Source organism: Vanellus vanellus, assembly GCF_965231255.1.
Source record: "Vanellus vanellus genome assembly, chromosome: 11".
Classification (NCBI taxonomy): domain Eukaryota; kingdom Metazoa; phylum Chordata; class Aves; order Charadriiformes; family Charadriidae; genus Vanellus; species Vanellus vanellus.
Window position 1 is genome coordinate 9448214 of NC_138916.1, and position 27927 is coordinate 9476140.

Below are 27927 nucleotides of genomic sequence, written 5' to 3' on the forward strand. Positions count from 1 at the left end.
TCCTGAACTCTATCTTTTCGTGATCGCTACAGCCTAGGGTGCCCCCAACCTTAATGTCCTCCACCAGTCGCTCTGTGTTGGTTCACACCTTCATTTTGTTCAAATGCATATGTTAATGTGCACCAAATGTGTAGACCTGCTCCTCCAAGCCTCAGATTTATTCCCAGCTTTCCCTCTTTTATAAAAAAAACTGCTGCCAGTTGTATGCAAAACTCCTGCTCTCTTCAAGAGTTCATCTTTTCAAAGGGGATATCCTACAGCTTAATACAAGATACAGAACGTCTTTTCTTTTAAAACTGTCCTGAGCAGTCTAGGAGGAGATATTTAAAGTATTCATAGTCAGGATCATACTGTGCTGAATTTGGAAATGCAGATTTAAGAAAAATGCAACCCACAAATACGTCACAGCTTGGTCCATCTAAAATGTACTCTGTGTGTTTGCAAACAACTTGTCAAGAAAGATGCATAATCATAGAATCATAGAATGGTTTAGGTTGGAAAGGACCTTGAAGATCATTGAGTTCCAATCCCCCGGCCACAGGCAGGGACACCTCTCACTAGACCAGGTTGCTCAAGGCCACGTCCAGCCTGGCCTTGAACACCTCCAGGGATGGGGCCTCAACAACCTCTCTGGGCAACCTGTTCCAGTGCCTCACCACCCTCAAAGTGAAAAACTTCTTCCTAATGTTTAATCTGAACTTGCCCTTTTCCAGTTTAAAGCCATTCCCCCTTGTCCTATCACTACATGCCCTAGTAAAAAGTCCTTCCCCAGCTCTCCTGTAGGCCCCCTTTAGGTACTGGAAGGCCGCAATAAGATCTCCCTGGAGCCTTCTCTTCTCCAGGCTGAACAGCCCCAACTCTTTCAGCCGCTCCTCATAGGAGAGGTGCTCCAGTCCTCGGATCATGCTCATGGCTCTCCTCTGGACACGCTCCAGCAGGTCCATGTCCTCCTTCTGTTGGAGACTCCAGAGCTGGATGCAGTACTCCAGGTGGGGTCTTATGAGAGTGGAGTAGAGGAGCAGAATCACCTCCTTTGGCCTGCTGGTCACATTTCTTCTGGTGCAGCCCAGGATACGGTTGGCCTTCTGGGCTGCGATTGCACATTGCTGGCTCGAAATGTTTTTTTTTTTTGTTTTTTTGTTTGTTTGTTTGTTTTTGTTGTTGTTGTTTTTGGTTGGTTTTGTTGTTTTTTTTTTTTTTTCAAAAATTGATCCTCTTGATATTTTATATGTAAATAAACTTACAATCGGATGGACAATCCCTACCAGACTGCAGTTTTAAAGTTAGAAAAAGTAAAATTCAGGTGTCTTCAAAACCAAACTCATCCCTACAGTTTCCTAGCAATATTAGAAGTTCCACAGACAAGACATATCTCACCTTTCACTGTCAGAGTTGTTTTCAGATTTTGCTCCAGATATTTGTATTTCATTTAGTTCGAGCTGTTTTTGCAGCTGGTGACGCTCCTAAACAAAAAGTGTTATCCTTCAGTTTCACATGTGTCAAAATGTAAAGGCTTCACAAAGCATATTTCATTGCAATCCAATAAATAATTTGTGAAATTAAAACAAACAGAATAAACAAAAATTCATGCATTTCCTATAGCCAAGGAGCACAGAATGCATAATAATAAAATCAAATTCCCAGCTCTGGATGGAGATAAGATCAGAGTATTCAATTTCCTATTTGAAGGTGTAAGGCTGTACTTGCAACTGACTTTTTCTGAATAAAAAGATGAGCCATCACACTCTAACTACAGAAATGTGAAATTTTCCATGTTATCCCTCAAAAAAACCCTCTCAATCCAAAGCTGAGATAAAAGATATTGCTCTATTTTCTTCCCCAAAATATTCCTGTGTATTTTCAGGGTCCACCAGCGCAGTGCTCATGACGATGTATGAGGACTATTTATTTATTTTTTTTTTTAATATAGCACTGCCAGTGCCACAAGAGGTAAATGTCTCAAAGCATTTCTTATTTCAGAGCTTTAAAAGTAAATTGTCAAAAACCTGCTCTCAATTACAGTTTAGTAGGGAATATGTAAGACAGGGAGAAGAATAATTAGAAGTTTTTTAACACTAGCAGGAAAGGAAGAACCTAAGTTTTGGATTAAAAGGCAGTAAAACATTATTTTTTTCTTCTCGCCTCAAAATATTCTGAGCCATAATCGAAATAAGATGGATATCTGCATGGAAGATTTAAGTGGCTGCTATGTAACCACAAAAGCCCCTCAGAACATTTTAGTCTGAAGCTTTCAGTTTAGCATTTAATCCACATGTGGAGAAATTTGGAGATACAATTCCAATTGGGACTATAAATAGCTAAATAGCAAGGTCTATCCCTAATTAAATCACATTTTAATGGACCTACCAACAGCAATTCTAACAGACTTTGGATCATTTATGATTACTACTTCATTAGGCTTAGGAGACCTTGCAGGCTGAAGGAAGACTGAACGGTCTTTTTAAACTCTTCCTTTAAAATAACGGTTAATTTACTAAATAAATTTTGACACCTTAGGCAGCCCTGACTGTAAAGACCACTAGAAAGACAGAAGAACCACTTAACCACAGCATCTCTATGGTAGTCCAGGTCCATTTACTTAAATGGATACAACAACTAAGTAAGATGCAAACATCAATGGTAATGTCACTGAGCAGAGGGCTGAGCAGCAGACAAAAAAAAAAAAAAAAGATAAAAATCAAGTCTCCTCCATGCAGTTCTACATTTCTTTAAAGGCAACAATCAACTAACTCTCATACCTCTTCCATGCGTTCAATCAGCCGGTCCAGCTCACCAATTCTCTGGTCTTTTTCCTGTATGCTTGTTTCTGTAATCTGCATTTTCTTATTTGCCTCTTCAATAGCCTTCAGAAGCCGATTTGTTTCCTCCTTCAAATAAGAGGATTTACAGTCACATTAACATCCAATTTATTAATGAGGAATTATTTTTTTTTAGGCCACAGAGCCAGGCTTATAGCTTTTAAGTAGAGCTCAAAGCTTTTCACTACACCTGCCCAGAAATCTGGAAGAGTTGTGACCCTAAATGTGAATTGTACAGAACAAAAGACTTGGGCCACTTTGAAGTGCATAGGTATTTGTAAAGCATCATTATGAAAATACGAGGAAAACTTTTACCCATTTCTTAGGTATTTGTTTTCCCTTCTGAGAATGCCACAAATTCACAGCATTAAAAATAGCTGCTGCAGAAGACAGCGTTTTAAACACCAGTTTGCCATGTTCAGCTTTGTACTTTCCTCACATATAGAACAATATGAACAGAAGGAGACTGAGGAATCTACCTTCAATATTAGTCATTATCTATAGAGTCATAGAATCGTCTAGGTTGGAAGAGAACCTTGGGATCATCGAGTCCAACCATCTACCCTACTCCACAAAGTTCTCCCCTACACCATATCCCCCCAACACCACATCTAAACGTCTCTTAAACACATCCAGGGATGGTGACTCAACCACCTCCCTGGGCAGTCTATTCCAATGCCCGACCACTCTTTCTGTGAAAAATTCTTTCCTAATGTTCAGTCTAAATCTGCCCTGTTGGAGCTTGAAGCCATTCCCTCTTGTTCTGTCATTAATTACCTGTGAGAAGAGACCAGCACCAACCTCTCTACAGTGTCCTTTCAAATAGTTGTAGAGAGTGATGAGTGATCTTTACCAGTCATAAAAATGCAATAACTAACTGCTCATAGAAAGCTTTTACTTGGGAGTGGAGGGAAACCAGGGGACAGGAAGAGTTCCTGCTCCAGTAGCATCCAGCGAAGCTGTTCCCCTTCCCCTCTTAAACTATCACTAAAATTGGACATTATTTTTTTTTATGATAATAAGTTAAAAAAACCTCAACTTACACTATCTACATTATCATGACTGTTACTGTATTTGAACACATTCTTTTCTCAGCCCTACAACCCCAAAAGCTTGGAAAGCTTAGTAACTGTGGCTGACTAGTCACAGAGACAGGAGTGAAGGAACACATGTCAACCTGGAGTATTAAGTGACTGAGAAATGACACCCAAGCTAAGCACCACTCTTACAGACTGGCTATACATACCAGGAGGATTTCCTTCTCAGCTTTATGTTTCTGCTCTTCTTCTCGCATTTTTTCCTCATACTGACTATACAGTTTTCTTGTCATCTCTCTCATGACCTCAGCATTGGCTTCCTGTGAGGATTCCACCTATGAGAGGGGAAAGTTGACCCACCAGTCAGTACAGCACCACAGTACAGCAGGAGAAATGGAGATCACATGATGCAAGAATAACACTTCAGCTCCTCCTTGTTATAAATTTGGCACGTCTAAAGCAGATTTTCACTTACATCAAGACCATTTACAACACACTGCCAGTATACCAGTCATTCAAATTCGCAGAAGTTACCATTTCATCAAGTTTCGTGTTGTCTGAATTTAACTAGTCATTACTTATCCAAGACCAGGCTACACCTCTTTACTGACCCCTCTATAACACCCTCCACGTCACTTGGGTTTTTCCCCCCATTGAAAATATATTGTCTCCCCCCATTTTACACAAGCACAGATTAGAGATGGTCTAGACTCAACTCCTGTTTCTAAGCGACCATGAACACTCAAAGCAATAATTACTTTAAGCTGGACCTAAGTATGTGTTGTTAATTAGACGACAGAGCTGTACCCTCCCTCCTCTCTCTTGCTTTTTCACATACTGCTCTTTGTGTAGGCACAAGAACTGGGGTAACCTGGAGCAAAGCAGATCAGGGAACAATCAGACCTAATATACTCAGGGGTGTGGAAGGGTTAATTATTAACCACAGGACCAGAAACTTTACTACTGCTACAGGGAAAAAGAGGGCAGGAATAGCCATTCAGAGACAGGATTTCCCCCTTCTGTTGGCTCAAAACCCTGACTGGACCACACCCTCAGCGATTAAACACCAGATAGGGCATTCACAGCTTAAACCCATCTACTCTGTAAACCGCAATAAAAGCAAAGTAAAATAGCCAGGCCAGGACTTAGTTCTCTTACTACAGATGCTATAAATCAGACAAGGTTATAGTGAAACGCTGTGGGTGCTACAAAAATGTCAGGAAGAGGAGGAATATACTGTCATCTGGGAGAAGAATGAAGTGCGCTCCGCTGACCACTACAGTTTACGCAGCTACAAAATACCTGGTTCTGATGATTAAGGTTTTGGGGTTTGGGTTTTGTTTTCATTTCAAGAACTCAAAAATTTATTAAACCTTGTGTCTTGCATGGTGGGAACAAGCCGTTTTACTACCCTGCAGAATAACAACCATGTATGTCATCCTTTGAAAAGGGACTGAGCTCTGAAAGACTTCACTTGTACCACAAGTCGCCCCCGTTGGCATCACACCTAGACCAACACTGGGCCAGGGGTAGTAACCTGCACTTTGTGAGAGGGAGCGGAGTTAAATTAAGGTTCAGTACAACGCAAAACTTTCCACATTTCAGGAAGCCTGAAAGAATCATGTCATTCAGAAAAAGCCAACAATCAAACCCAAAAGTCCTTAAGATACATTGAAATGGAATACGATCTCTGGCACTGTCTCTCCATCATTCCTTTGCTTGTCGCTTGAGCAATGAGGAGAGTAAAAACAAGCATAAAAAGCTGTCTCAGGACATCTGTGATAGTAGTCTTAAGCAACGTCTCTAACCTCAGTTATTGTTCCGATTGTATGAATAAACTGAACCTACTTGATAAGCTACATGGGCGTGTTCTCCTACCCAGAAAATAATCATGGCATACAGTAGTTACTGCTTTTCAATGGCTAACCTCCCAGTTTCCACACCATCCTCTTACGTTCACCCCTAGAATTAAATCCCAGATGTCTTGGCATCTTTGATACGCAATTTTATGTTTAACTTTCAAAGACAGCAATGAGATATTTTATCCACTAACTTTGTAATGAAACTACAACTTCAAGGGCAAAATTTAATTTTTTTCCTCATTAAAGCAGGGCATGTATTCTGCAAAACTTTACATGCTTGAAGATAAACAAATCCTTAAGCATTCAGTTGAACTGTGACTTAACCTGCAGTTCTCTGACTTAGAAGCAGACATACCTTTCCCTGACATGTTGGTGCATGTCCTTAAGATTACAGTAAAGTCCAGATTTCTGTTTTGAAAACTTAATTGCATCAGCTTTGCTTTCTTAATTGTTTTTTCCCCTCTTTTTATTTCCTGCTGACAATAGCAGGTACAAAACACACCTACTTTTATAGCCTGTAAAGCTTCACTATGAGAGGAAACTAGAATATGAGTTGTAAGTTGAAATATTAATATTAATGTTTTCTCTTTGAACCATTCATCATTAAGCATGAATGCAAGTCACTGGAGACCCAAAAAGAAACATCTTTGACAAAATTAAACAGCAATAAACCAGCAGTCACCTTAATTTCACAGTGACAGATCCTGACACAGTACTATATCCAAATTAGTCTATTTTGAGCAATTTTAAGAGAATCAAAAGTTTCCAGAAAAGGGGGTTTGGGGTTGGTTTGTTTGTTGCTTTGGTTTGGGGTTTTTTTTAATGAGATTAAATGAATACATTTGGCAGATGAGGGGAGAAAACAGTCAAGCTTTCTGGCATATAAACCCTTCCAGTTTGCATTTTATTTCCTTGCATTTCTCTGAAAGAAATAGCTTAATTCTCTTCCCAAGACACTTGCTGTTGCAGCACATATCTACTGACCATATGGCCGTAAGACTTAACAGATTACCTATTAAAAATTGTGCGATGCCAAACAAACAAATTCAACATCAAGAAATTCTTACAGCACTGTGTCGAGTTATAACATTTATTTACTTGCAGCAATGGACACTAATAACCATTTAATGGTTTGAATTGTTCACCTGCTAACATCCCCGAATGGTAATCCCACGTTATGGAAAGACTGACTGCTGCCAGCTGAGATCCTTTGTTATTAAACCAGTATTGATTCACAGGAATATGTCACCTCTAGGGAATGATGAAGGCATGAAGAATGAAGAGCCTTTTACAAATAAGAACAGGAATTCATTTAACATAACCCTAATGCCCTTACTGTGCAACATTTTTAGGGGAGTTTTATATACCGCACCTTTAATTTCAGTAACTGATTTTCAATTTGTGCTGTTTCCAGTTGCTTTTGCTTCTCTCTCAGCTTTTCCATAGACTGCTCATGTGTATGTTTTAAATTCCTTATTTGTTCCCTTATATCAGTGTTCTCCAATGTAACGTCCACTAGAGTTTTCTAGAAGAAAGAGGCAAACCACATATTAAAAATTATAAACAATTTGGTGAACAACATAGTCAAGAAATTATGGAACAGACAGAACATTTAAGAGTTTCTGGATGTATCAATGCAGTGTGAACAGTTTTTCAAGTTTTGACATTTAAAATTAGGGCTTTTATTGTATTTAGTTTGCCAGAAGGTATTTCCATGAGGAACATACTCAGTGAAATCAAGTCCCAGACCAATATTAAAAAAATGAAAGGAACATGGATACATTTCAGTATGAATGCTACTCCCAACAATCTTCCTTTCTTCTCCCCAAGGGCCATGCTTATACATATCCAATGCGCTAAACCGAGAACTGTGATGTACAAGAAAGCAGGAAACATTAAGTTGTTCAGCTCAGACAGATGGGAATTCAGAAGTCTTTAAAACAGAAAATTCATTCCCACCTTATCCCTCCCCCTACGTTTCACAGGTATGTAAAGTCTCACAAGAGTTTAGCATCCAAACATGCCAATTCCATTTTTGTTAACCTGTGAAGGTAGGAATAAGTCAGGAGATGTACTGTTTTGCACAATACAGAACAAATCACATTTTCACCTGAGGTATTTCATAGAGACATGACTAGTGGCATTAGTCTGCTGCAGATCAGTATCTCTTTATCATACACTGGGTTTTAACAGTTTTTTAAAAAACACAGGTGTTAGAACTTACTTATTTTTTTAGTTTCCTAAATTAGCTGCCTTAGATATCCAAGACAGTACTTTAGGGGCTTGTTTAGTGTTATAATCTATATTTGTCATCCATGTTTTGTGTATGCTTTTAAATCCATGGCAGAAGAGGGAGTTGTCAGCTGTGAAACAGCTATTAAAATGTACCTGCAAGTCTATTGATGCTGATGTCAAGGAGCTGTTCATTTCACTAAAGCTATCTAAGGCTGCAGCCTGCACTCGCACATGATTCTCTAAGGATTCCTGATGAGCATTTGTCACCTGAGCAGAAAAAAAAAAAAAGTTTTATATAGAATAATGATCAAGTTTACCTATTCTTTCAAAGAGAGCTACAGAAGAGAAAGATGCCATGGTTAATTTTCACAATACTAGGATGCTTAAAATATACAGGCCTCAAACCACATTCTTGCACCTCAGAAACAAACAAACAAAACTTAGAATCCAAATATGCTAACAGAAATAAGGCACAAGTACCTATGTTTATTGCTAGACTGTAATCACTGTAAAAGCTGTTCTTTTGGAAAGGACAAGAGGACACTTGGCAAATGGCTATTCAGAAAGTTTATATACAGAATGAGCAGATTGTAAAGTCAGAGTGAAAAGCAGAAGAATGCAAAAAAATGAGGAAATCTAGAAAGGTCTGGGTGAACTGTAGAATAGACTTAATTAAGAAGGAACTGACTAATCAGGTGTGTAAAGAAGCAACATCAAGAAGACTTAAGGATGAAACAATACGAAGCAGGTAGAAGTCAGCAGAGAGCTTTGTTGTGTAAAAATTTCTCATCTTCTGATATGTACAGACGCGCACTTAAAAACTGAGCGGGAAAAGAAAAAGGCACAAAATTACATCATTTAGGAAGAGACCAAAACCGAAACAGTGTAAATAATTATGAACCATTCAATAATAAAGAGGAAAAAAAATGTTAATAATGGAGGCCAGCCCAACTCATATTCTTAGATGGACCAGATTTGTTTCTTGATAAAAACATAAGAACACAAGGGACTGATACAGAGAACAATGAGTGTTTAGTAACCAAGCCATACACAGATTAGGTCAGCATAGGGAGCAGAAGCCAAGTAGTTACTGTTAACCCTATATAAACGTGAGCTCATGTAAAAACAAACAAACAAAAGCAGAAATGCTTTGGATAGATTAAGAAAGTTACAAGATAAGAACTTGTGTGAAGCCACATACTGCCCAGGACAGGATATTAGAAGTACAAATTTCAAACAAACTTTATGAACAAAAAGTAGTCCTGGAAATTGATGGGAAAAAAAGCATAGTGACTCAAAGCTGAAGCAAGGAATATGTGAAGGATTTTAAACAGGACCCCCAAATAGCATGAAAGATGGCAGTCATGTACAACCAAACCCAAAACCCAACCAACCAAACAAAAAAAGCATATATTAGGTAGAACAACACTGGTGCTTTCTTTCAGGCAGTCTACAGTATTAAAAAAGAGGGGAGGGTATCTCATGATGTACCATTTATGTCAGGAGTGCTTCATAAACTGCTAATTAGCTGTAGAACTAGAGATTCAGCAGAGCTGGTCAGAAACCCTTAATTAAGAGAGATATTCAGACTCATGCAGGATCTCTACTGGTCTGACAGAAGATCTGGAAGTGCAGAGTATCACTGCTGCTATTCAGTAAGGATCAGCAACAAAGAGGACAAAACTGCATCTGAATCAGCATTTGCCTACATGCACATGGGGTGGGAGACTCACCTTGTTGGCATCATTAAGACTACTTAACACAGTTTACAGAAACTCAGTTTTCTCTCCACCCTCCTCTCAAGGTGAATTTTTGTTGGTTTTTTTTTTGAGACTAGTTGCCACAGAACAGAAGTTTAACAGCAAGTTCTGATCTTTATACCTAACACAGTATGCAGGGAACTGGCAGCCTCCAAATGAGGATGGCAGAAGGGCACAAGTCAGGGTCCCAGTCCCTTGGAAGTGAGAATACATTTAATTGCCAAAGCTTCATCTGAACCAGAGCTGTGAAAATCAATGTTGAATATGAAATCCACAGCAAGTTTTCAGAGAGATTTTTTGGACCAAACAACTCAGCAGTTTAATATGAAGGATACTTCTACAGACTGCAGCAGCTTTTATTGCTAATGCAGCATGTCAGAAGAAAGAGACGTCATCGAATGACCATTGAAAGGTTCAATCCAGAGCCAAAAGGTAGGTCATTTTTAGAACTGTCAAGCACTTCAATACTAAAGAATATTGCAACTTCTTTTACTATAGTGTTTAAACAATAAAGTCAGTAAAACAGAGTAAAACAGTAAATCTGTTGAAATGACACCAACTAAGTTGCACATTACTTCTAGTTATCTAAGTTACTTATTCAATTCACCTGGCAGCTTACTGGTACAAACATCTCCACTAATTACCAATACACATAGACAATGCTATCAAGACCATTCTTTTACTTCCGAGAAGCAGACAATTAGTATTTCCATATGCAAGAGCATCCCTGTCCTACTTTAACTTCCTGGAGGGGAAAAAATAAATAAATAAATAAAACTATAGATGTCACATAAAACAATGAACTGGAGTAGTTTGAGATATTATTTCTGTTCTGAAGTCAAAAAGAAGTTTCTAGATAACACTGGGACAGTTATTCTGATATGCTTTCCCTGGAAATGAACGTATACTTACTTTCAGTTCATTTGTAAGCTGCTGTATTTTTCGTTTCATTTCATCATATTCACCATACATTTTCTTTCTCACTTTTTCCAGAGTTGCTCTCACCTGGTGTCAGAAAAATATCAAATCCCTTTATCAAACTTGCTGCCGATACTGTTTATACTAGAACATGATTTTTTTGTCCTTCATTGTTACTTTCAGTAATTCCCATTAGAAATCTACCTTTCCATCAACAGCAATTTTCTCTTAAGAACAAGACAAAAAAACTTAAGTCTCGAGACTTGTCTACATAGGGATGATGTGATTAAACATCTGAGTAATTCTAAACTTCTCTGTACACACTTAAACACTTATAAATTAATAACAAATATCAATTAAATTATCCATAACTCTTTCTCACCTGATTACTAAAGGAATTAAAATTAATTTGAGCGTATGTTTTCTTTCTAAAAAAAAAAAAAAAAAGAAAAAAGGCATTCACACACGGATTTAATACACCTCCATACTTTTAAAAGTGGTTAATTAGTTTTCCCAAAGTATCCTTTGAAGATAAACCCTTTAATTTCCGACGTTTAAGCTCATATCTAGTTAAACAACATATTAGCATAAATTTACCAATGCAATTTCAAATCTTCAAAACAGAGAACTCAATTTTATTTTATTTAAGAAATAGGGACTAAATTATACCTCGTCTTTCTAAAAAAAAAAAAAAAAAAAGCACACTGGAAGCCAGCTTGGGTTTACGGGTTTACCTGCCATTGCAATCGTGCACAGAAACAATCTTCTCCAGAGCACATATTGTACACTAGTTAAATGTCTGCCTACAGTCTACATTCCAGCTACACAATTTCAGCTACTCCTTCTTCCCCCTTCACCTGTATCAAACACAGACTGAGTGCAGATAAGCTAGGGCAGTGAGCTTACCTCATCTCTGCACGGGCTTGGTGAAGGAGCGAGGGGAAAACACAAGCAGGGACTTGTACAAGAGGGGATGTTTCTAGCAGCTCTGCAGCATACTCACTCCCTCCCAGAAAGGGGGGCACTGACCACCAAATCTATGCAAGGAGCAGGCACGAGCCTACCCTGAACTACGTGCTCCCTTTAGGATGAGAAACATGGAAGGAACCCGACTCCTGCGCTGCAGCTCAGGAAAGCACCCTCACCCTGTCCCTAACCCACACATTTACACAGGCGCACCCCCCCCCCCCCCCCCCGCTCTTGCAAGGTGCAAATTTGACTCAGATACAGAGGAAGCTGTCAGCACTTCTGACGTGGCCTGTCATTTTTGGTCTATTTAGGTCAGCACATACGTGGCACATGCCGAGGACTCTTGTTAAGACTCTGCTTTTGAAGACGAAACTTATCTGGCAGAGCAAAGTTCACAAAATAGCATAGCTGAACACAGCTTCCAGAAGATGGGAGAGCAAGGGCCAGTACGTCTCTTCCCATGTCTTTCCCACTTTTTCCTGAAAGGATCAGTACCCTGAACACACATGCAAGTCAGGCAGTTCACCTGGTCTGACATGCCCCTCCGTGCCACAAGCCAGCTGTGAACAGAAAAGGGCAGGGAGATAGTCCCGCTCCGGCAATCTGCGCCAGGTACTAGAAAGAGAGCAGCCCGGGCAGCTGGAGCTGCCAGGTGCCAATTCACCCATCCTGACCCCACTACCCAGGGGGGGAACCAGCCGCTCGCGTGCCTTGCCTGCACTGCAGTACTGCCATACCCTAACTGAGTGCAGAACTGGGGAGTGGGGAATGCTTGAAGCTAACAACCAGTGAGTAATACAGGAGAGAAGCAAGTGCTGATAGCTAGAGACCAGGCAGATGTTAAGAGCACACATAATTACAGTCTCTTACACTGCTTGGCTTGACTCAGTGTCCCTCCCTATTATATCAACTCAGTCTGCACTTGAATCGGTGTAACACGATAACCATTGACCAGTAACTTCTTGGGTGGTGAAGGTGGATGGAAAGAGAAGATCAAATTAGTTGCCCTGGGCTAATCAGGAGGTTACTGCCAAAGCCTGAGAGACAAGGACTGACAGGCACCTTGATGCTGAGTTTCAACCACAGAAATGCATTTTTTTTTCTTTCAGGAGAGCTTCTGCCAATTATGATAAACGAGCATGGACAGAGAAAGTAGCACAAAGTCATCCTTATTAGGCTGACTATTTTAAGGCTGCCCCAAAATACACCCAAGTGATTTTACTATGTCACCTAATTTAGGAGCCTTTTCAGAACTGAGGGGTTTGGGGACAGGGGAAGCAGAGGAAGAGAGGAGAGAGATTATCCTTTCAGGTGTCTGCTCGCATAGTTTCTTCTGTATCACATTTGAAATTACAGAGGCTTCAGAACAGGAACCCCAAGATCTGTTTGGCAGTTTGCTGCCCAGCTGTAGCACAGTCAAGTCAGCAAGCATTAACAAGCATCACTTGGCACAGAGGCCTTGGGCCTGGACTGCACAGTTCCCAAGTATACAGCATGCTTTTTTCCCCAACTTGAATACTAACAAGGCAAGCCTTTAGCTTTGGATTAGGTTCCCAATTCAAATTCAGGTGTTAGGCTAGACATCAGTTATTGCTTATACACTCACAGTTCTACATGAATGTATGGAAAGGATATCTGATACATTTTGAAGCTGAAAGCATGACTTACTTCTTTAATGTAATTCATCTCCTCTTTCAGCTGATCAGCTGACCAGCCATAGACCACCATTTCTCTCTTATGGTTGTTGTCAGTTCGGTGCACGACGCCATACACCATCCCATGAGAAAGCTTCCCTGGAGACATGCCATTTGGTACATGGTAGAGCTCCTTAAAAGTAAAATAATAAAGAGTTATTTTAAAATCAGTACTAGAATGAAAAAAAATAGCGAACAAAAAGACAGTAACATCGGGCCAGGAGAGACAGCCAACTACAGTGAAAGCACAACAGTACCTAGGAACATCAGTTCCCAAATGTTTTGGGGAAGATCAATGACTAGTTTAGAATTGATAAAGATGTCTGATTTCCACTGGCTTTAACAGAAGCGGTATAGGTACAGCTAGAGACTGGATTTGTGCAAGGAGAGGGAGAAGCATGTGAGAGAAAGTTATCCTGGCTTATTTTTGTTCACCAACACATGCTACTTTTCTGCATTCTTCCAGGGCACTGTCAGCTCTCACAGTTCCCTTTAAACTCTTGCAACCACAGAATTGCCCCTCACTCCCCAAACTCCCTGCTGCAGGAAATATAAGAATTCACGAGTTTAATAAAGTTTTAGAAAGTTCTCAGAAGAAACTGAAAACATTTTAGGCAAAGTTCCTTAAACAGAGCTCAGAAAATATCTGTTTATCTTGGAGATAAACAAAGTAGAATTTCAGTTTGCATTTAAGGCTAACCAAGGATCTCCAAAGCAATCAAACATTCATTTCAGTGCTGCATTTCTCTTATAGAAGTTGTAGAACTGACATTGTAAGAGCTAAAGTAAAGCTATGAAACAGCATTCGTGTGGGTGTTCCAGTGTTATTAACTATCGTAGGAGGATAAAACTTTGAAATCAGGTCTTGATTGGTAAATAGAAAGGCTGTTTTAAAGTGCCTATGTTTGTTATTTTAATGAGCTGCAGAAATTTGTAAAACATAGTAACTGTATATCTTACTTTTAGGCACTCTTTGCAACAGATTCCTCTTACTCATCAATACACTAGGTATAAAAAAATATTCATGCAAACAGTAGGAATCATTTCCCTCAGCATGTAAATAAATATCTGCAAGGTCAGATGTAACCACCTGACCTGACTGTTCACCTAGCCTCCCTTCTAATCCACCCAGAGAAACATCCTTCTGTAGCAATCATCTGAAATGAGTCAGTCTCCAGAAGTACTAATTTCTCTTCTTGACTAAAAAGAATTTAAACAATTATCTTAGATGAAGACATCCACATTTATGACTTTTTAAAAAGAACAGAAAAAATATTCTTACCTAACTTTGAATATTTGCAAACCTAAAATTAGTGATCATTTCTGAATAGAAAGTTAGAAAGACACAGTCATGGAAACGCAGCCGATACTGCTTAGCTTTGCACATTGTTTTTGAAAGGCCAGCGCTGGGGACAAATCAGTTACAGGTAATTTTACTGCACTTTCTTTCTCACACTAGATATACAGGATATGGGTAAATTTGAGAATGTTTACTACATTGATCTTAGAATATGTTTGGGTTTGTTTTGTTGTTCAGTAATGACACTGTATGAAAACCAACAAACTTTGAGATTCTTTACTAAATTAAGAGTCTAAGCAGTGTCTAAAAACTCTCTTTGACACCAAACAGAGGCTTAAAAAGATGAAGCTCAGCATCTGATATCCATCTGCAGCTGCACCCTAGAGAATCTCCAGTCCTTACCACGACAGACAGTGACGATAGCATCAGCAGGCTAAAGCAGTAGCACTGTCAGTTTTTAGCAGCCGAACTAACAACTATGGTGGCAAGAAGAATAAACACTTCTTTAGGTAATGGAAAAAAGAACAGGAAAAAAAAAATCTACCTGCATTAAGAAGAATGGGTAATGACAGATTTTTTTTTTAATTTTTTTTTTAAGTGTGTGTCCCTCCCACTCAGTACTGACAGATTTTCTCAACATTGTAAATCCTACACATTTTCCTTTACCATATCATTAATAGCTTAACCATTTTCCTGAAGCTGTGGGTATGCGTGTGCAGGGCTGGGAGGGAACAATCACAGAGCAGACACCTGACAAAGAACATTTCAGGCAAAGGACAACAAAGCTATAAGGCATCATTTAAAAAGAAAGCCTTAAAACCACTTAATGGAAAAACACTGGGCAACCAGCCTTACCTATACATATAATTTTGCACTTTGAAAACATTATATGCAAACTTCATATCCTGATAATGAGAATTTTCATAATTATGCATTATTGGGGTTTTTGTTTTGCTGTTTGGATGTGTACAAACAAAAACCTCACACCTGATATTTTGAGAGTAGAGAAAATACAGAAGTTAGATGGGGACATGACTCAAAACTTTTTTGTGTTTGTTTGCTTCCGGGGTTGTACAGTTTCTTTAACATTTTCATCGCAGCTCCTCCCCTGCACCTGGATAAAGAGATTACATACAATTTTCCATCTTCCTGATAACCAAATGAATAATCACCGATTGTTTAGTGGTTACTAAGGCACCAGACACTGAATTCATAAATCCATGCCCTTTACCCATGATTGTTCATTTTTTATGAAGTGAACAGCTGAATACCAGCAACTACCAAGATCCTTTGTGCCTCCAAAACATTAGCAGAATTGTTTAAAGTGCTGTTTGCAGAGTTCTGGAAGAAAATTATGACCAAATTCCTCTTTTTTAGAATATTATAAACACATTGCTAAGGAATGACTTGAAGGAATTTCTACATACACCCCCTCTAACAAAGACCTAGAAATTCAAACTAATGGGTTTGCAGCTGGAAAATCACCATGGTACTTACATATTTTACAGAGGAACAGACTTAAATTTACATCATAATGGGCAGTACATGCAGGATTAAGTACGCACAAAGCCAGATTGGCTACACACCTCTTGCAATCATGCTAAACTTGCCTGTTGTCTATATTTGCACAAGCCTCCCAAGATGCCTTTGTTACTTCTCTTTCCGAAAATTAAAAGAATCTCCATCATCTGTTGAGTGTTCCAGTTCTACTATGTGCTACTTAAAATACAGGATATTGCTTTTACCCCCTCCTTACTCCTCCTTTGTATCACAATCCCCAGGCCAAGCACCTGGTTAAAATTTCAGTACAGTTCTTGCTTGATTTAAAGCTGTGTGAACCAATAGCTCTACAAATAACTGGTCTCATAATTCTTTAGCCTTTTTCCTTGCTGTTCTATTCCAGCTATGCTTACCTTCTACTCCCCCTTTTCTCTGGTTGGTAAGTCTTCATTTCTACTCAATGACCACTTGTTTCAGGGTTCAGCATATGCCCTGACGAAAAAGGGCTAACCTGATGGATACAATCTCCTCTTAGAGGAAGAGTTACAATCAGAAAACTTTGCTCAATACAGGGTTGAGAAGTGGATGGGTTGTTTTGCTTGTTGACTATTTTTTAATACACCTTTGCCTCTAAAGAACATCTTGCTGAACAGCTCAGTTCTCAAACTGCTTCACAGAACTGCATCACTGAGTATACAGAGTATACTTTCTGCCAGTTTGTCTCCTCTCTTAAGCTACTTCCACCCACCTCTGTTTATTTTCCTCCCTTCAGTGTTTTTTCCTTTTCTGCCTTGTCCTCTGTTCTTCCTCTGTCATGTCCTCTCTCCCATGTTTCCCTTTCCACAGATCCTGGATTTTTCACATCCCTGGAGACTACAGATTGTTTTTTAAGTCAAATACTTTTCATTGTTTTGCTCTCTGTCCCATACATAACCACTCTCAGAATTCATGTATTTTTCTGAGAAGGTCCTCACCTGTCTCCACCCTGGTCTGCAGTGAGACATCTCAGTGATGATAACATCGTAAGCAAATACATGCAAGTATTTAGGAGCAAGTAAATACTGTAAAGCTAACCAGACAAGTGCTTGAAGATGGAAGGTTCCATTAGATTAGTTAGCCATTGCTATTTAAAGTCAAAATATTGGCCAGCTCTAGAGTACAGGGAAGTTCTCTCTCCCCACCTACCTATGCACTTGGTGCATTGTAACAAGCGCAGCCGTTGCCCCAAATTGTGCTCAAAATCCCTTCTAATGTGAGCTACTGATCTGAAAAGGCAGACTTGTCTTAAGCAATTTGTGAATATTTCTTTGTACCTATACTCAGTTATATGACAGTCCAAGGCAACAGCAAGAACACATCATGTTGGTGCACATGAATACTACAGCAGTTTCCAGGAACATGCTGTGTCTACGTTGCAGCAACCGTCATGTTGCACTTGGTGTGATCACACAGCATGTACTAAAGAAACAGACTGTGTTTACATAGTTAATATTTAAAACAGAAGCCTACACCCCAAGGTTGCAAAAGTCTCGATAATTGCCATGCATCCTGTTTATGTCTCTGACCAAGGAAGTAGCACAAGTAGCATGAAAGAGGTGAAGCAGAGACACTGTGAAAACAACCCCTAAGTAGGAGTTGTTAGCTGCTTTTTGTATTGTCCATGGTTTTATTGGCATTATGTAAATAACACTGAGGGATGATTGCTTCCTAATCTCTATCAGTTTTTGAAATCAAAGTCAGATACCCCCAAACTTTATACTGTCTCCCTGCCCCAAAATTGGAAGCAGAAGCACCGAAGAGGTATCTTATTTTGATGAAAAAGGACACCTAATGTAATGATTCACAAAATTCTGGATTTAGTACTCATATGGCCTTAAAATTTTGCTAAATCGTGATCTTCTGCTTACCTGCACCATCTAAAAACTCTTCTTTTAACCTGAACTATATCAGTTAAGTGAGGCTTTATCTCTTCCCCAACTGCCACATTTCAAAGGTTTCTGAAATATCCACTTATCTTTTGCTTGTTCACTAGTTATACAAGGAATATTCACATCGTTACTTAGGATACATATTTTCTGTTCCATAAAAATGACAAATTTATAATATGGAGCTCACCAAGGCAAGTTGCTGTGCTCTGACAAAAGGTAGCTATGTTTTTCTGGTTTTTTATATTCTATTACAGCCCATGAAACTCATGTTACATTTAGGGATGTTTCATACATAAATAGTGTTAAAATAGGGAAAATATGCCAAGACATTGACACGACTGTTCTTAAATTCATTACTCTAAACAAGAAGCATCATTTAACATATTCCAACTTTTAAGCTCCTTGAAATGTAGAATTTAGGTGCCTATCTCAAAAAATAGAATTGATGTGCATTACATAGACTCATATCTAATCAAATCCATACACCGAACATCAATGTTTATACATGAAGAAAATAAGATACAACAAATAGAGCAGTAACCACAGAAGTCCATGGAATTTTTTCTGTGGTTTTCATGCTGTTTTTAATGAAGGTATCACTTAATTAGTACATGTCAAAAATCAAGCAATCAGTGCTGGAGAGGCTGAGAAATAGTAACATCAGCCACCTGTAGTAGATAACCACATTTGTGATGACACAACTTCTGCTATGCTGATGGGAGTGGGCTGGCAGCAGCAGATCAGCAGAGAAAATAGGCACTGTCCTAGATTCAATGTGCACAACAGCCCCATGTTCATTGCGCTCCTGTTCTTTCATCCAGGCCTGACACAAGCTTCTGCTTGATTCTCTCCCTCACATACAGGAGCAAATTCCCCCTCTGGCTTCCTGACAGCCTACTTTCTTGCTGGGGAAAAAAAAAAGTTTGCTATGCTTCTGTATTTCTGCTTAGGAAGCAAAAGAGTTTCACCACTTGGTTGAGATGCTTTAAAAACATAAGAAAATTAAAGAGTTTAAGGATATATACAGCCAAAGTACCAATTAAGAGTTTAAGACTAAACATTGCTCAAACTCTATTGAAAGTCACAAAGATAGGAAAGTGATACAAATTTCTAGAGTATGATTTCGTTTTCACTCCCTTGAGCATGTGTCCAAACGAAAAAGAAAAATCTGTCTACACATATCTCCATATTCTGCCCTCAAATTCCTAGCTGCAGCTTCCAATGACACTTCCAAATTTAGCCATGACAGTGAAGAAAGGGACTGATGGATAAAAATAAGCCCAGTCCCAAAGAGGGACAATACAATTGTCTGGTAGCCCTTTATTATGCAAGACAAGGCAGGCTTCAGGACATGCAGATTTTGCATACAATCTGACAAGTACAATATTCCTTTGTACTTCACGCTACTGTGATTCCCTGTCTATCACCAACACAAGTAATGGAACAAAATCGAGATAGTTTCAGATTCTTGCCACCTAAAGTACTAACAGTTCAGAGATATTTAGCAGTAGGCTTTTAGCCTGTAAAAGCCAAGCAAACAAACCAACCTCTACTTGTGACTTCAGTTCTCATATGCTTCTTTCAAGTTATCATGGCCTAAATATGAATATAAAAATCCAACCTGACACACTAAAGCACAAGCTCACTCCCCCTTCAGTTACTGGGATCCACTTCTAACTGTGTACCATCTGCCAGCCTTTCACAAAAGACAGGGAGAGGCCATCCTAGTACAGCAATGCCTGCAGCAATTTTGTTGCAAGAAAACTGCCCAGATCCACGGCTTTGTTTTAATCTCTTACACTGGTTCATTTATATTCCATGGATGTACAGCAATAAAAGTGTCAATCTAGAAACACCACACCGATACAGATTTAGTGAACTACAGCATACATTTTCTGCTAAACTTGGACCACAATGAAAAAGGCTAAGCTAATAGCTACTAACATAACCAATAAAGAATCAGTTCTGAGCTGATATCAAGCTCCAAAACAAGCTATTGGGAAGATCAGCACTAGAAAGAGCTTCAATGCTGTTCACTAGCTGATTTTGCAACTGAAGCATCTCTTAAAGGTACCAACCCCCAGAAAGACACAGAAAAGTAAGAAATAGTCAGTAAGCCATCACTATGTCACATTAGGGCAGCTCAAAATCACCTCCTTCTAATGAAAGATTTGAAAGAGGAGATTACAACTAAATGTCACGCCACGGTGTATTTATAGTCTTCTGGCATTCCCTCTGACACAGCAAGGTCTCTGCTCTCCTCCCCCAGCAGCAGGCAGAGGCAGGGAAGAGTCTGGCTCTCTCCAGCACTTCCCCTCCCCAACAGGAGAGTACCTGGCAGCCAGACTCAGGCTCCCTGACCTGCCCGAGTGCTCCAGCAAAAATTGTACAATCCCACAGATTACCCCTGCAGTTCATTTCTGTAAATCACACTAATTTATTTTAATTGCCAAAAACATTTTCCAGCTTCCCATTTTCTTAATACTCAGCATTTAAAGATAGCACAGAACTCCAGATTCCAATAAGAGATCTGCTGTTAAATTGTATTCTTGGTGAAGCTGTGTTTTTTGACCTTAAATTGTGAAGTGCAAGGCAGAAAACTGAGCAGTTCCCTAATTTCTCTTTTTTATCTCTATTTCCAAGAAGGAGGGCACAGTTGTCATAGGACTGTGTGATGATTATTTAACATTTGGAAAACCTGTTATTCTCAATGTGCTTTAAGCAATTTCATTAACATTGAGCCAGTTGAACATGGGTGGATCAGCAGAGATACCTGATCACTGCTTTTAGGAGATAACTTTTTTTAAAAGAAAACAAACAAAACCACCCAACTAAATTTTGCAGTAAGAGAAAAGTATCACAGCATGACTAGTCAAGACTCCTGTGTGCACTGTAAGTCACTGTGTAACTAATTCAAATACATAAAGCAATACATTACATAGACAAAAATCTACAGGTAATACATTACTGTCTTGTTTTAGAGATATGAGGAAAAAACTGTTCACAATCTGATTTTTTGATGGAAAACCACAAGTATATGGCACGATTACTCTGTGTTTTTTAATTGCTATGAAATTGACTAATTAGATCCCATCTAGCTCTGAAGGCTGTATGTATGCTTTCTAAAAGTCTTTAAATTGTGTATAAGTACTGAACTTTACAAAACTACTCAGAACATAAAATATTTAAATTACATACAATTTCTTTGGTCTCAACTAGAAAGGATCCATCTCTTAAAGATCATTGTACTGAAATGTAAAATGAGCTAAATAACGTATTTATTACCTTTCATATCCTCTCCTTCACATTCTCTGATAAAAAGCCCATTTGCCCTTGTATTATGGGGGAACTACAGCACTGATTAAATACAAGGTCCCACAGAGGAAAAATTGGTCGTGTAAGAAAGCCACTACAAATTGTTCAAGCCCTAATCATTTATGCTTCTTTCTTATCATTACACTACTCAGGACAGTAAAGTGAGTAAGCCGTGAGTCAGTATCTATCCTCCTGAAAAACAAACTGACATTACTCTTTGGGCAATGAGAGCTTCTGCAATCAGATACAAACTGACAAGAGACTGACAGAGTAAGTGGTGGGGGAAGCTACTCTAAGTCCTACAACTAAAACACCTCTGTATAAAATGAAATATTACTATTTAATGGTGGTCCAAATTTAGTTTGCATTAAGGCCTCTCTAATCCATTCAGTAAGTAACATTTATAGATGCTCGAGGACCTATTAGTCTGCCACAGCAGTGTATGAAAAGCTGAGCGTCTACAAGATTCCAGCACAAGAAATATCTGACAAGGAATCTTTATCTTGACCATTTTACTTTGCATTTATTTTTACTGCTTTAAAATGTACGCCCTTCTGAGTAATTTTACAGTTACTTTTGCTTCTGATTACCACCGAGAAATAAATTACCACTTCAAATAAATCCTATTGTTGTTTTGCTTCCCATTGTCATATTGCTTGCTATTGAGACATTGGGTCCGGTACACTTAGCCAACTTCTTGTTTGATTTTGGTTTATCAAAGTGTAAACGTGGTGAAGTTGTGGAGCCTGTCCAGCTTCCCTTTTTAGTCTCCATCCTTAAGACAAATTAAACATCATTGCTCTGAAACAGCTCTTAAAGAACAAGTTCTACACCAAAGCAGCTGTAAGATCTTTTTGTGTGTGTGCAAACTACTTGCTTCTACAAATTGCCCTTCTGAACTCTTCTACACACGTGACCTTCAAATCACTTTTACTTCAAAAAAATCTTGAATTCTTTGTTTTATATTTCTTTTTAGTACATCACCTATTACCAAAATCACCTGACACAGCAAAACATCTAAATCCCAGGCAAGCCAGCTCCTATGCACATTAAGGTTCAAATCTTGCCCAGTGTTAATCCTACATGAAAAACAAAATCCCCTTCAGGTGAGAATCAAGATCCTGCTTAATGCAAGACTCTGCTCTTGATAGCAGTTTCCTCCTCTTTAATATATAAATATTAAATAATCAAGTCTTACAAGTACCTCAGTCACAAATCACCTACAATCTCTGTGCTATTCCTCTGCTCCTGTCCTGTTTTACATGCAGTTTCACTATCCCCAACTCCAAGGCTCAGGCTCAAAGCTCACAGCTGACCTGCTCAGCTTCCACATGTTCTTCAGTCTTCCAAGACAACTGGGCTTTGGGGTCCCAAAACAACTAATATCAGCTTCTGCAGATGGCAATATTTACTCCTTGTTTATACAGAGTATTATAAGAATTTGATTCTTAAAACTTACATTTTTCTTTCTTTCAGGTTCCTTCACTCCCTGTTCAGGCTGTAAGCATTCATCAGGTGGTACTGTTAAGCGTAACCTACAGACATTCATCTGAAAGAAAAACAAGGGTTTGGGTTTAGATTTAAGCATTACAAAAAATTATTTTAATAACTTTCTTTACAGAATGAACTGTACTAATATTCAAGTTTTAATTTACTATTTTCTACCTTCTGCCACATAGCTTACAAAAGATTATCTTTTAAAGGTTGGAGGGGTTTTTAGCTGGCAAGAAATAATTCAAGGGCATTCCCATAATTACATACTTGAAATAGCAAAAAACCTTCTCAATCAACAATATGGTTTTATGTACTCATAAATGACATTGAGAGCTGAGATAACAGAACAATGAACATAATTTTCTAGTTTCTCAGTTTTGTTTGCAGATTTGGCATACTTTTAACCTTCAAAAGGGATTATTTAAAAACACAAAAGTGTATTCTGGAGCGAATGCCTCTTTTCTGTTCAGTATATATCGAAGTATTTGATCCAAGGATACCACAGTACTGCAATTCCACTGAATGGGAATAGGACTATTATTGAAATCTGATACATACAAGTTGTTTGTAAAAACTAAGCTTCAAAATGCTTCAGAGAAAATGTAAGAGTTATTGTTTCCTATCTGATTTCAGAGAAGCTATTCTCTTGCTGAGGAAACAGGTTGATATCTTTCTACCCCCAACTGCAGTTTGCCTTGCTTTTGGCTGAGAGATTTTTGGTGTAACAATATTTTTAAAGCAACACATTTCATACAAGAAACTTGGTTAAAACTTTCAGTCTTTGTCCTATTCATGAAACATTTTTGTGGAAAACAACTACAAGTCCTACATAGCAAAAGATGAAATGAGAAATTTGTCCAAATTAGGAGCTGAGCAATACCTTTCTGTGAAATCCCAGTTGTCTGTTGACAACAAACAGGGCTCTTGAAGTTCTTCCTCAAAATGTTTAAAGTATCTTTCATGATTACTATGGGCCATCACCACTGTTCTTCTATCTGATCTAGATCTCTCTAGTTTGTCCTTACCTCCAGTCATGCTGAATGCATACTTTCTCTCTGAAATACACCTTTCCATCGCACTTGCCCAAGCTCACAGCTCATATCTGGGTCATTACAGCACTTCCTTTTGCCTTGAAAATGGCAATCATGTTCTGCTCACAGGCATCCAGAGCACAGCAGCAAAGTCCTTTTCATGGATCCCAAATTTTACCATTTTAAAATTCACTTCTTCCAACTGTCTCTCATATCACTCGTGCTAACTTGACTTCGCTTTCAGGACTCTTTACAACACTATCTCCTCAGAGCAGCACTCTTCAGCATCATGACAAGGATACCCCCCCCTTTTTCCCTGTTTCCAGACAATGGGCGTTTTTCAACTTTTCAAACAAGCTTAAACTTTCTCTTCTTCCCAAGCAAAAGCAATTGGAAGAGCTATCTGCAAATATCTGCACCAACTTCACTATTTTTCTTCCAGCCTTTCTTTAAATCTGTTGAGAGGAGAAACAACAGTGTTTAGACTACTGGTATGCTGTCAACTGTATTAAAAAATGCTACTTTGTATTGCCTTCCATCTTCTTCTCTGTTTGGTCTTTTAGGTCTGCAAGGCCTTCTATCAATAAGGAACAGTGTCCTGAAATAAAGTTCCCATAAAGTATGTGAGGTCTGTCTGTATTATAAAGAAAAAAAAAAAAAAAGGAAAAAATCATCTATAATAAGATCAAGGTGAAATGTAACCTACTCCTTAGGCACAACTGTGGAGGCTACCTTTTGTGCAGTGGGCTCCTCACCGTTAATTTATCATTCAGCCATATGCTAGCAAATCTAGAACAAGAAGCCACAGAGAAAGTGACGTAAAACACCCAAAACTTAATATAAAAGCAGGTTATGCTTTCCTGTTTGCTAAAGAATTCTGAAACAATGAAATGCATTTTAAAATGATGAATCCTTGCACATTGGGTTTTGACACTGATTGACTATGTTTGTTCTGAGAACGCCAGACTCTCCCCATATACTGGCAGAAGCTGGAGGTGCTTCCTGCTTACAAGTTAGTTATGAAGATACGTTAATAAGAAAGTCCTCAACTTTGGAGCTAGTTGATTCATAAGGTATTTAATACCACTTTTTGTCACCTATTTAATTTCCATTTTCCCCTGCTCTTTTTTCCCATTAGCTTAGCAAGGCTCTTTCCTCTTAAAACATCCCTGTTTACAAGAAGAAGGGAAACAGTCTGGCATTCCTCCATGTAGGCAAACAAAGAAAGACTAGACCCATAAATAGGAAATAGAACTGAATTTGTGCTGTGCTGTGCAGGAAGTGATAGACAAGGCCAACTTTTTCTTACGGTGATTTCAAGTGAAGAAAAACTAGACTAAAAGGAATGAAAGGATTGCTAGGAGAAAACATGAAAAAATACCCGAATTAAATAGAAACAGATAATGACCGACAACTCAAAAATAGGAGAAATGGAGTTGTGTATGATTCTCTGAAGCTGGCAAATACCTTGCCTGTTAGTCAGTATGGGACTAATTATAGCCAACATACTTATAGGTTCACAGTGCAGTGATTGTAAATAAGTAATTATCCCAGTACCTGTATACCAGTTAGTGAATCATGACTGCCTGTCTCATTACAGCAATTCATGTGTTAGAGGGTTACTATGAAGGAAATCACAGAAGCCCAGTACAGATGGCAGTCAAATCGTAACAACTAGGTTGGAAATATAAGTTATATAATAAACATAACAGTAATTTGTTGAGACTAAAACCTCCGTACAACCAAAGGGTTGTTATCATTTAAACGATTTTTCTTGCCCTTTTCTTTTCACATTGCCGTCTCTATTATCCCCCGAATAACCTTCCCCCCACCCCTGCACTCATTTCCACTCTAGCTCCTTGCTTTTAAAACACCTCAAATCAGTATCATGCCTGTGGCATTATATATAACACAAAACAAAGTTTTAATGCTTCACTTTGCAGCCTGTTGTATGCAAATGCCACGGCATTGGCAATCATCTAAGCATTCCAGCCTTGAAGTCATGCCCAGTAAGTGTTGTACAGCAGCCACAAAGTACCACCCAATTCTTTGCTAGGACAAACTTAAACAGGCTGTACTCTTGTTATTGTTTATAACAATAGGACTTCCTCAGCATCCCTGGGGAACCAGCAGCAAACATATAGCCATTCACTCCTGCTCCTCCTGGGCCACAGACGATGCACTCTACCTAAGGACAGAACTATAGACCAGTCTGTTAAAATTCAAGAACACTATAGATTGCAAGGGAAAAACAACAGGTACTGCTTTTTCCTCTAACCTCCAGAAGCAATTATGAACACTGTACCTATACTGTTCTTGCTATGCAGTGCTTCCTGAAGAAACAACACACTGTACCATTTGTCAGCAAGTTTACACGACCAAATGAATGAGCAAGGCTCACATGGAAATCACAGCAAGCCCTCCTCCAACAGCAAAACACTGCTGCAGTGTTTCCTTAAAATGGAAATGAAATTGTAACAGGAAGAGCCTCAACTCAGTGCCAAACATTGGCAGAATAACGTAAAACTGAGTATGAAGGAGCAATTTCCAGAAACAAATTGGGTTATGCAGAGAAAAAGCAGGGAGGAGAACGAAAGAGAACTCTCCTAGCAGAGGAAAGGCTGTTATTCAATTTCCTTTAACTGCTGACTAACAGTAAGAACAAGTGAAGGAAAACAAGGACAGACACAGCTTCCACCCTACCTTTATGTCACAGACATTGTAACTTTGTGAGCACAACTTTTAGAAAGAAATACTGGATAGAAAAAGAACCAGGTATCAGGTTTTCTAGACTATCAGATTTTAGTTTGATTCACAGCATCTGTCACTTTGGCAAGCCAACAATATAAGTAATCCCAATTATGACAACACTTTATGTTTGCTCATGGCTTTTTGACACCAACAACCCACAAGCAGTATTTCCAAATTTCATCTGACATAATTTGTGAAACAAATATGCAGACAGGAAAAGAAAGACTGACAGGTTCAGCCCAGCACACCACTAGACAGCAAAAGTTTGCTGAGTGCAATGGAAATTAACAGGTGAAGACATGCACTTTCACCAAATTTTTAAGAGGCTAGTGGGACAGCAGAGATGGGAGCTACCGCAATACAGCAGTTAAGAAAAAAGCCAATATATGTTAGTTAAAAGCGTTGAGAATTCATGGCCCAGATCCACAATCATGTTTACCATCCCACTCAAATCACTAGGGTGCAACTTAAAACAAATTCAAGTACTGTTCTTCAGCCTCTTCTTCCCCCCTTCTAAAAAACAAAGCACCCAGAAAGGCATCTATCATGGTTAACTATGTACTGAAATAATTACAGAGCTAGCATTAAAATAACGAGCAACGTTTTTGTAGAATAACCAAAGTTACTAGTACAGAAATAGAAAAATGCAAGCTGTTCTACTAACAACTAGTCCCATTTCTAAGATTTTTACAGTACCCCCACAGGGAAGATGTGGTTCACTGTTGATCTAGCTTCAAATCATCTTTAGAGTCAACATCACCAGAATTTAATACTGTTGATCTTTCTAATGTCTGATAATAAAATGCTTTGGGGATAACACATCTATTGAGTAACCTACCAGCTCAATGGCCAAAAATCATTCCCTTTGCCTAAGGCCCCGTGTTAGTTTTAGACTTTTGAAGGTGAAAGCAGAAAAGAAGTTGGTGTTTAATTTCAGTCAGTCCTAAAAAGCAAAGAAGAAAATACTTTCTTCAGTCACTTATCTGTTGATTAGCCTGCTCCATTTATGAAATCTCTGCTACGAGATTCCCCACACAATTAAAGGGCACTTTTCCTCTGACCACAGGCACACAGGAATGTGACACGCATCTTTCATTTATTCAGCAGCTATTCTAACTGTCTTCCGCCCCTCTTTTGACAACTCATAGTAAGAGAGTCACATTTCACTAAAAAAAAAGGAACAGCAGCTTCCTAGTGGGTTTTATTCGCAAATTAGGTTTTTGCCAGTTTCCTTAAGAGAATGTATCAAATAAATTTCATTTTACATTGTCACCAGAAAATATATCATGGGCATGAAAACAAGAAAATTATCCC

General features: G+C 38.7%; 1 protein-coding gene across 1 annotated transcript in view; it reads right to left on the bottom strand.

Annotated features, from left to right (window-relative positions):
* LOC309676413 (myocardial zonula adherens protein-like) overlaps positions 1-27927 on the bottom strand; it is a gene marked incomplete at its 5' end in the record, with an annotated part of 61459 nt that overhangs the window by 32396 nt on the left and 1136 nt on the right. Inside the window, 8 exons of the mRNA XM_082488952.1 lie at positions 1378-1463; positions 2760-2888; positions 4066-4191; positions 7091-7243; positions 8107-8220; positions 10626-10718; positions 13269-13427; positions 22797-22886. Coding sequence (XP_082345078.1) covers positions 1378-1463; positions 2760-2888; positions 4066-4191; positions 7091-7243; positions 8107-8220; positions 10626-10718; positions 13269-13427; positions 22797-22886 — 950 coding nt within the window. The remainder of the gene's footprint in view (positions 1-1377; positions 1464-2759; positions 2889-4065; positions 4192-7090; positions 7244-8106; positions 8221-10625; positions 10719-13268; positions 13428-22796; positions 22887-27927) is intronic.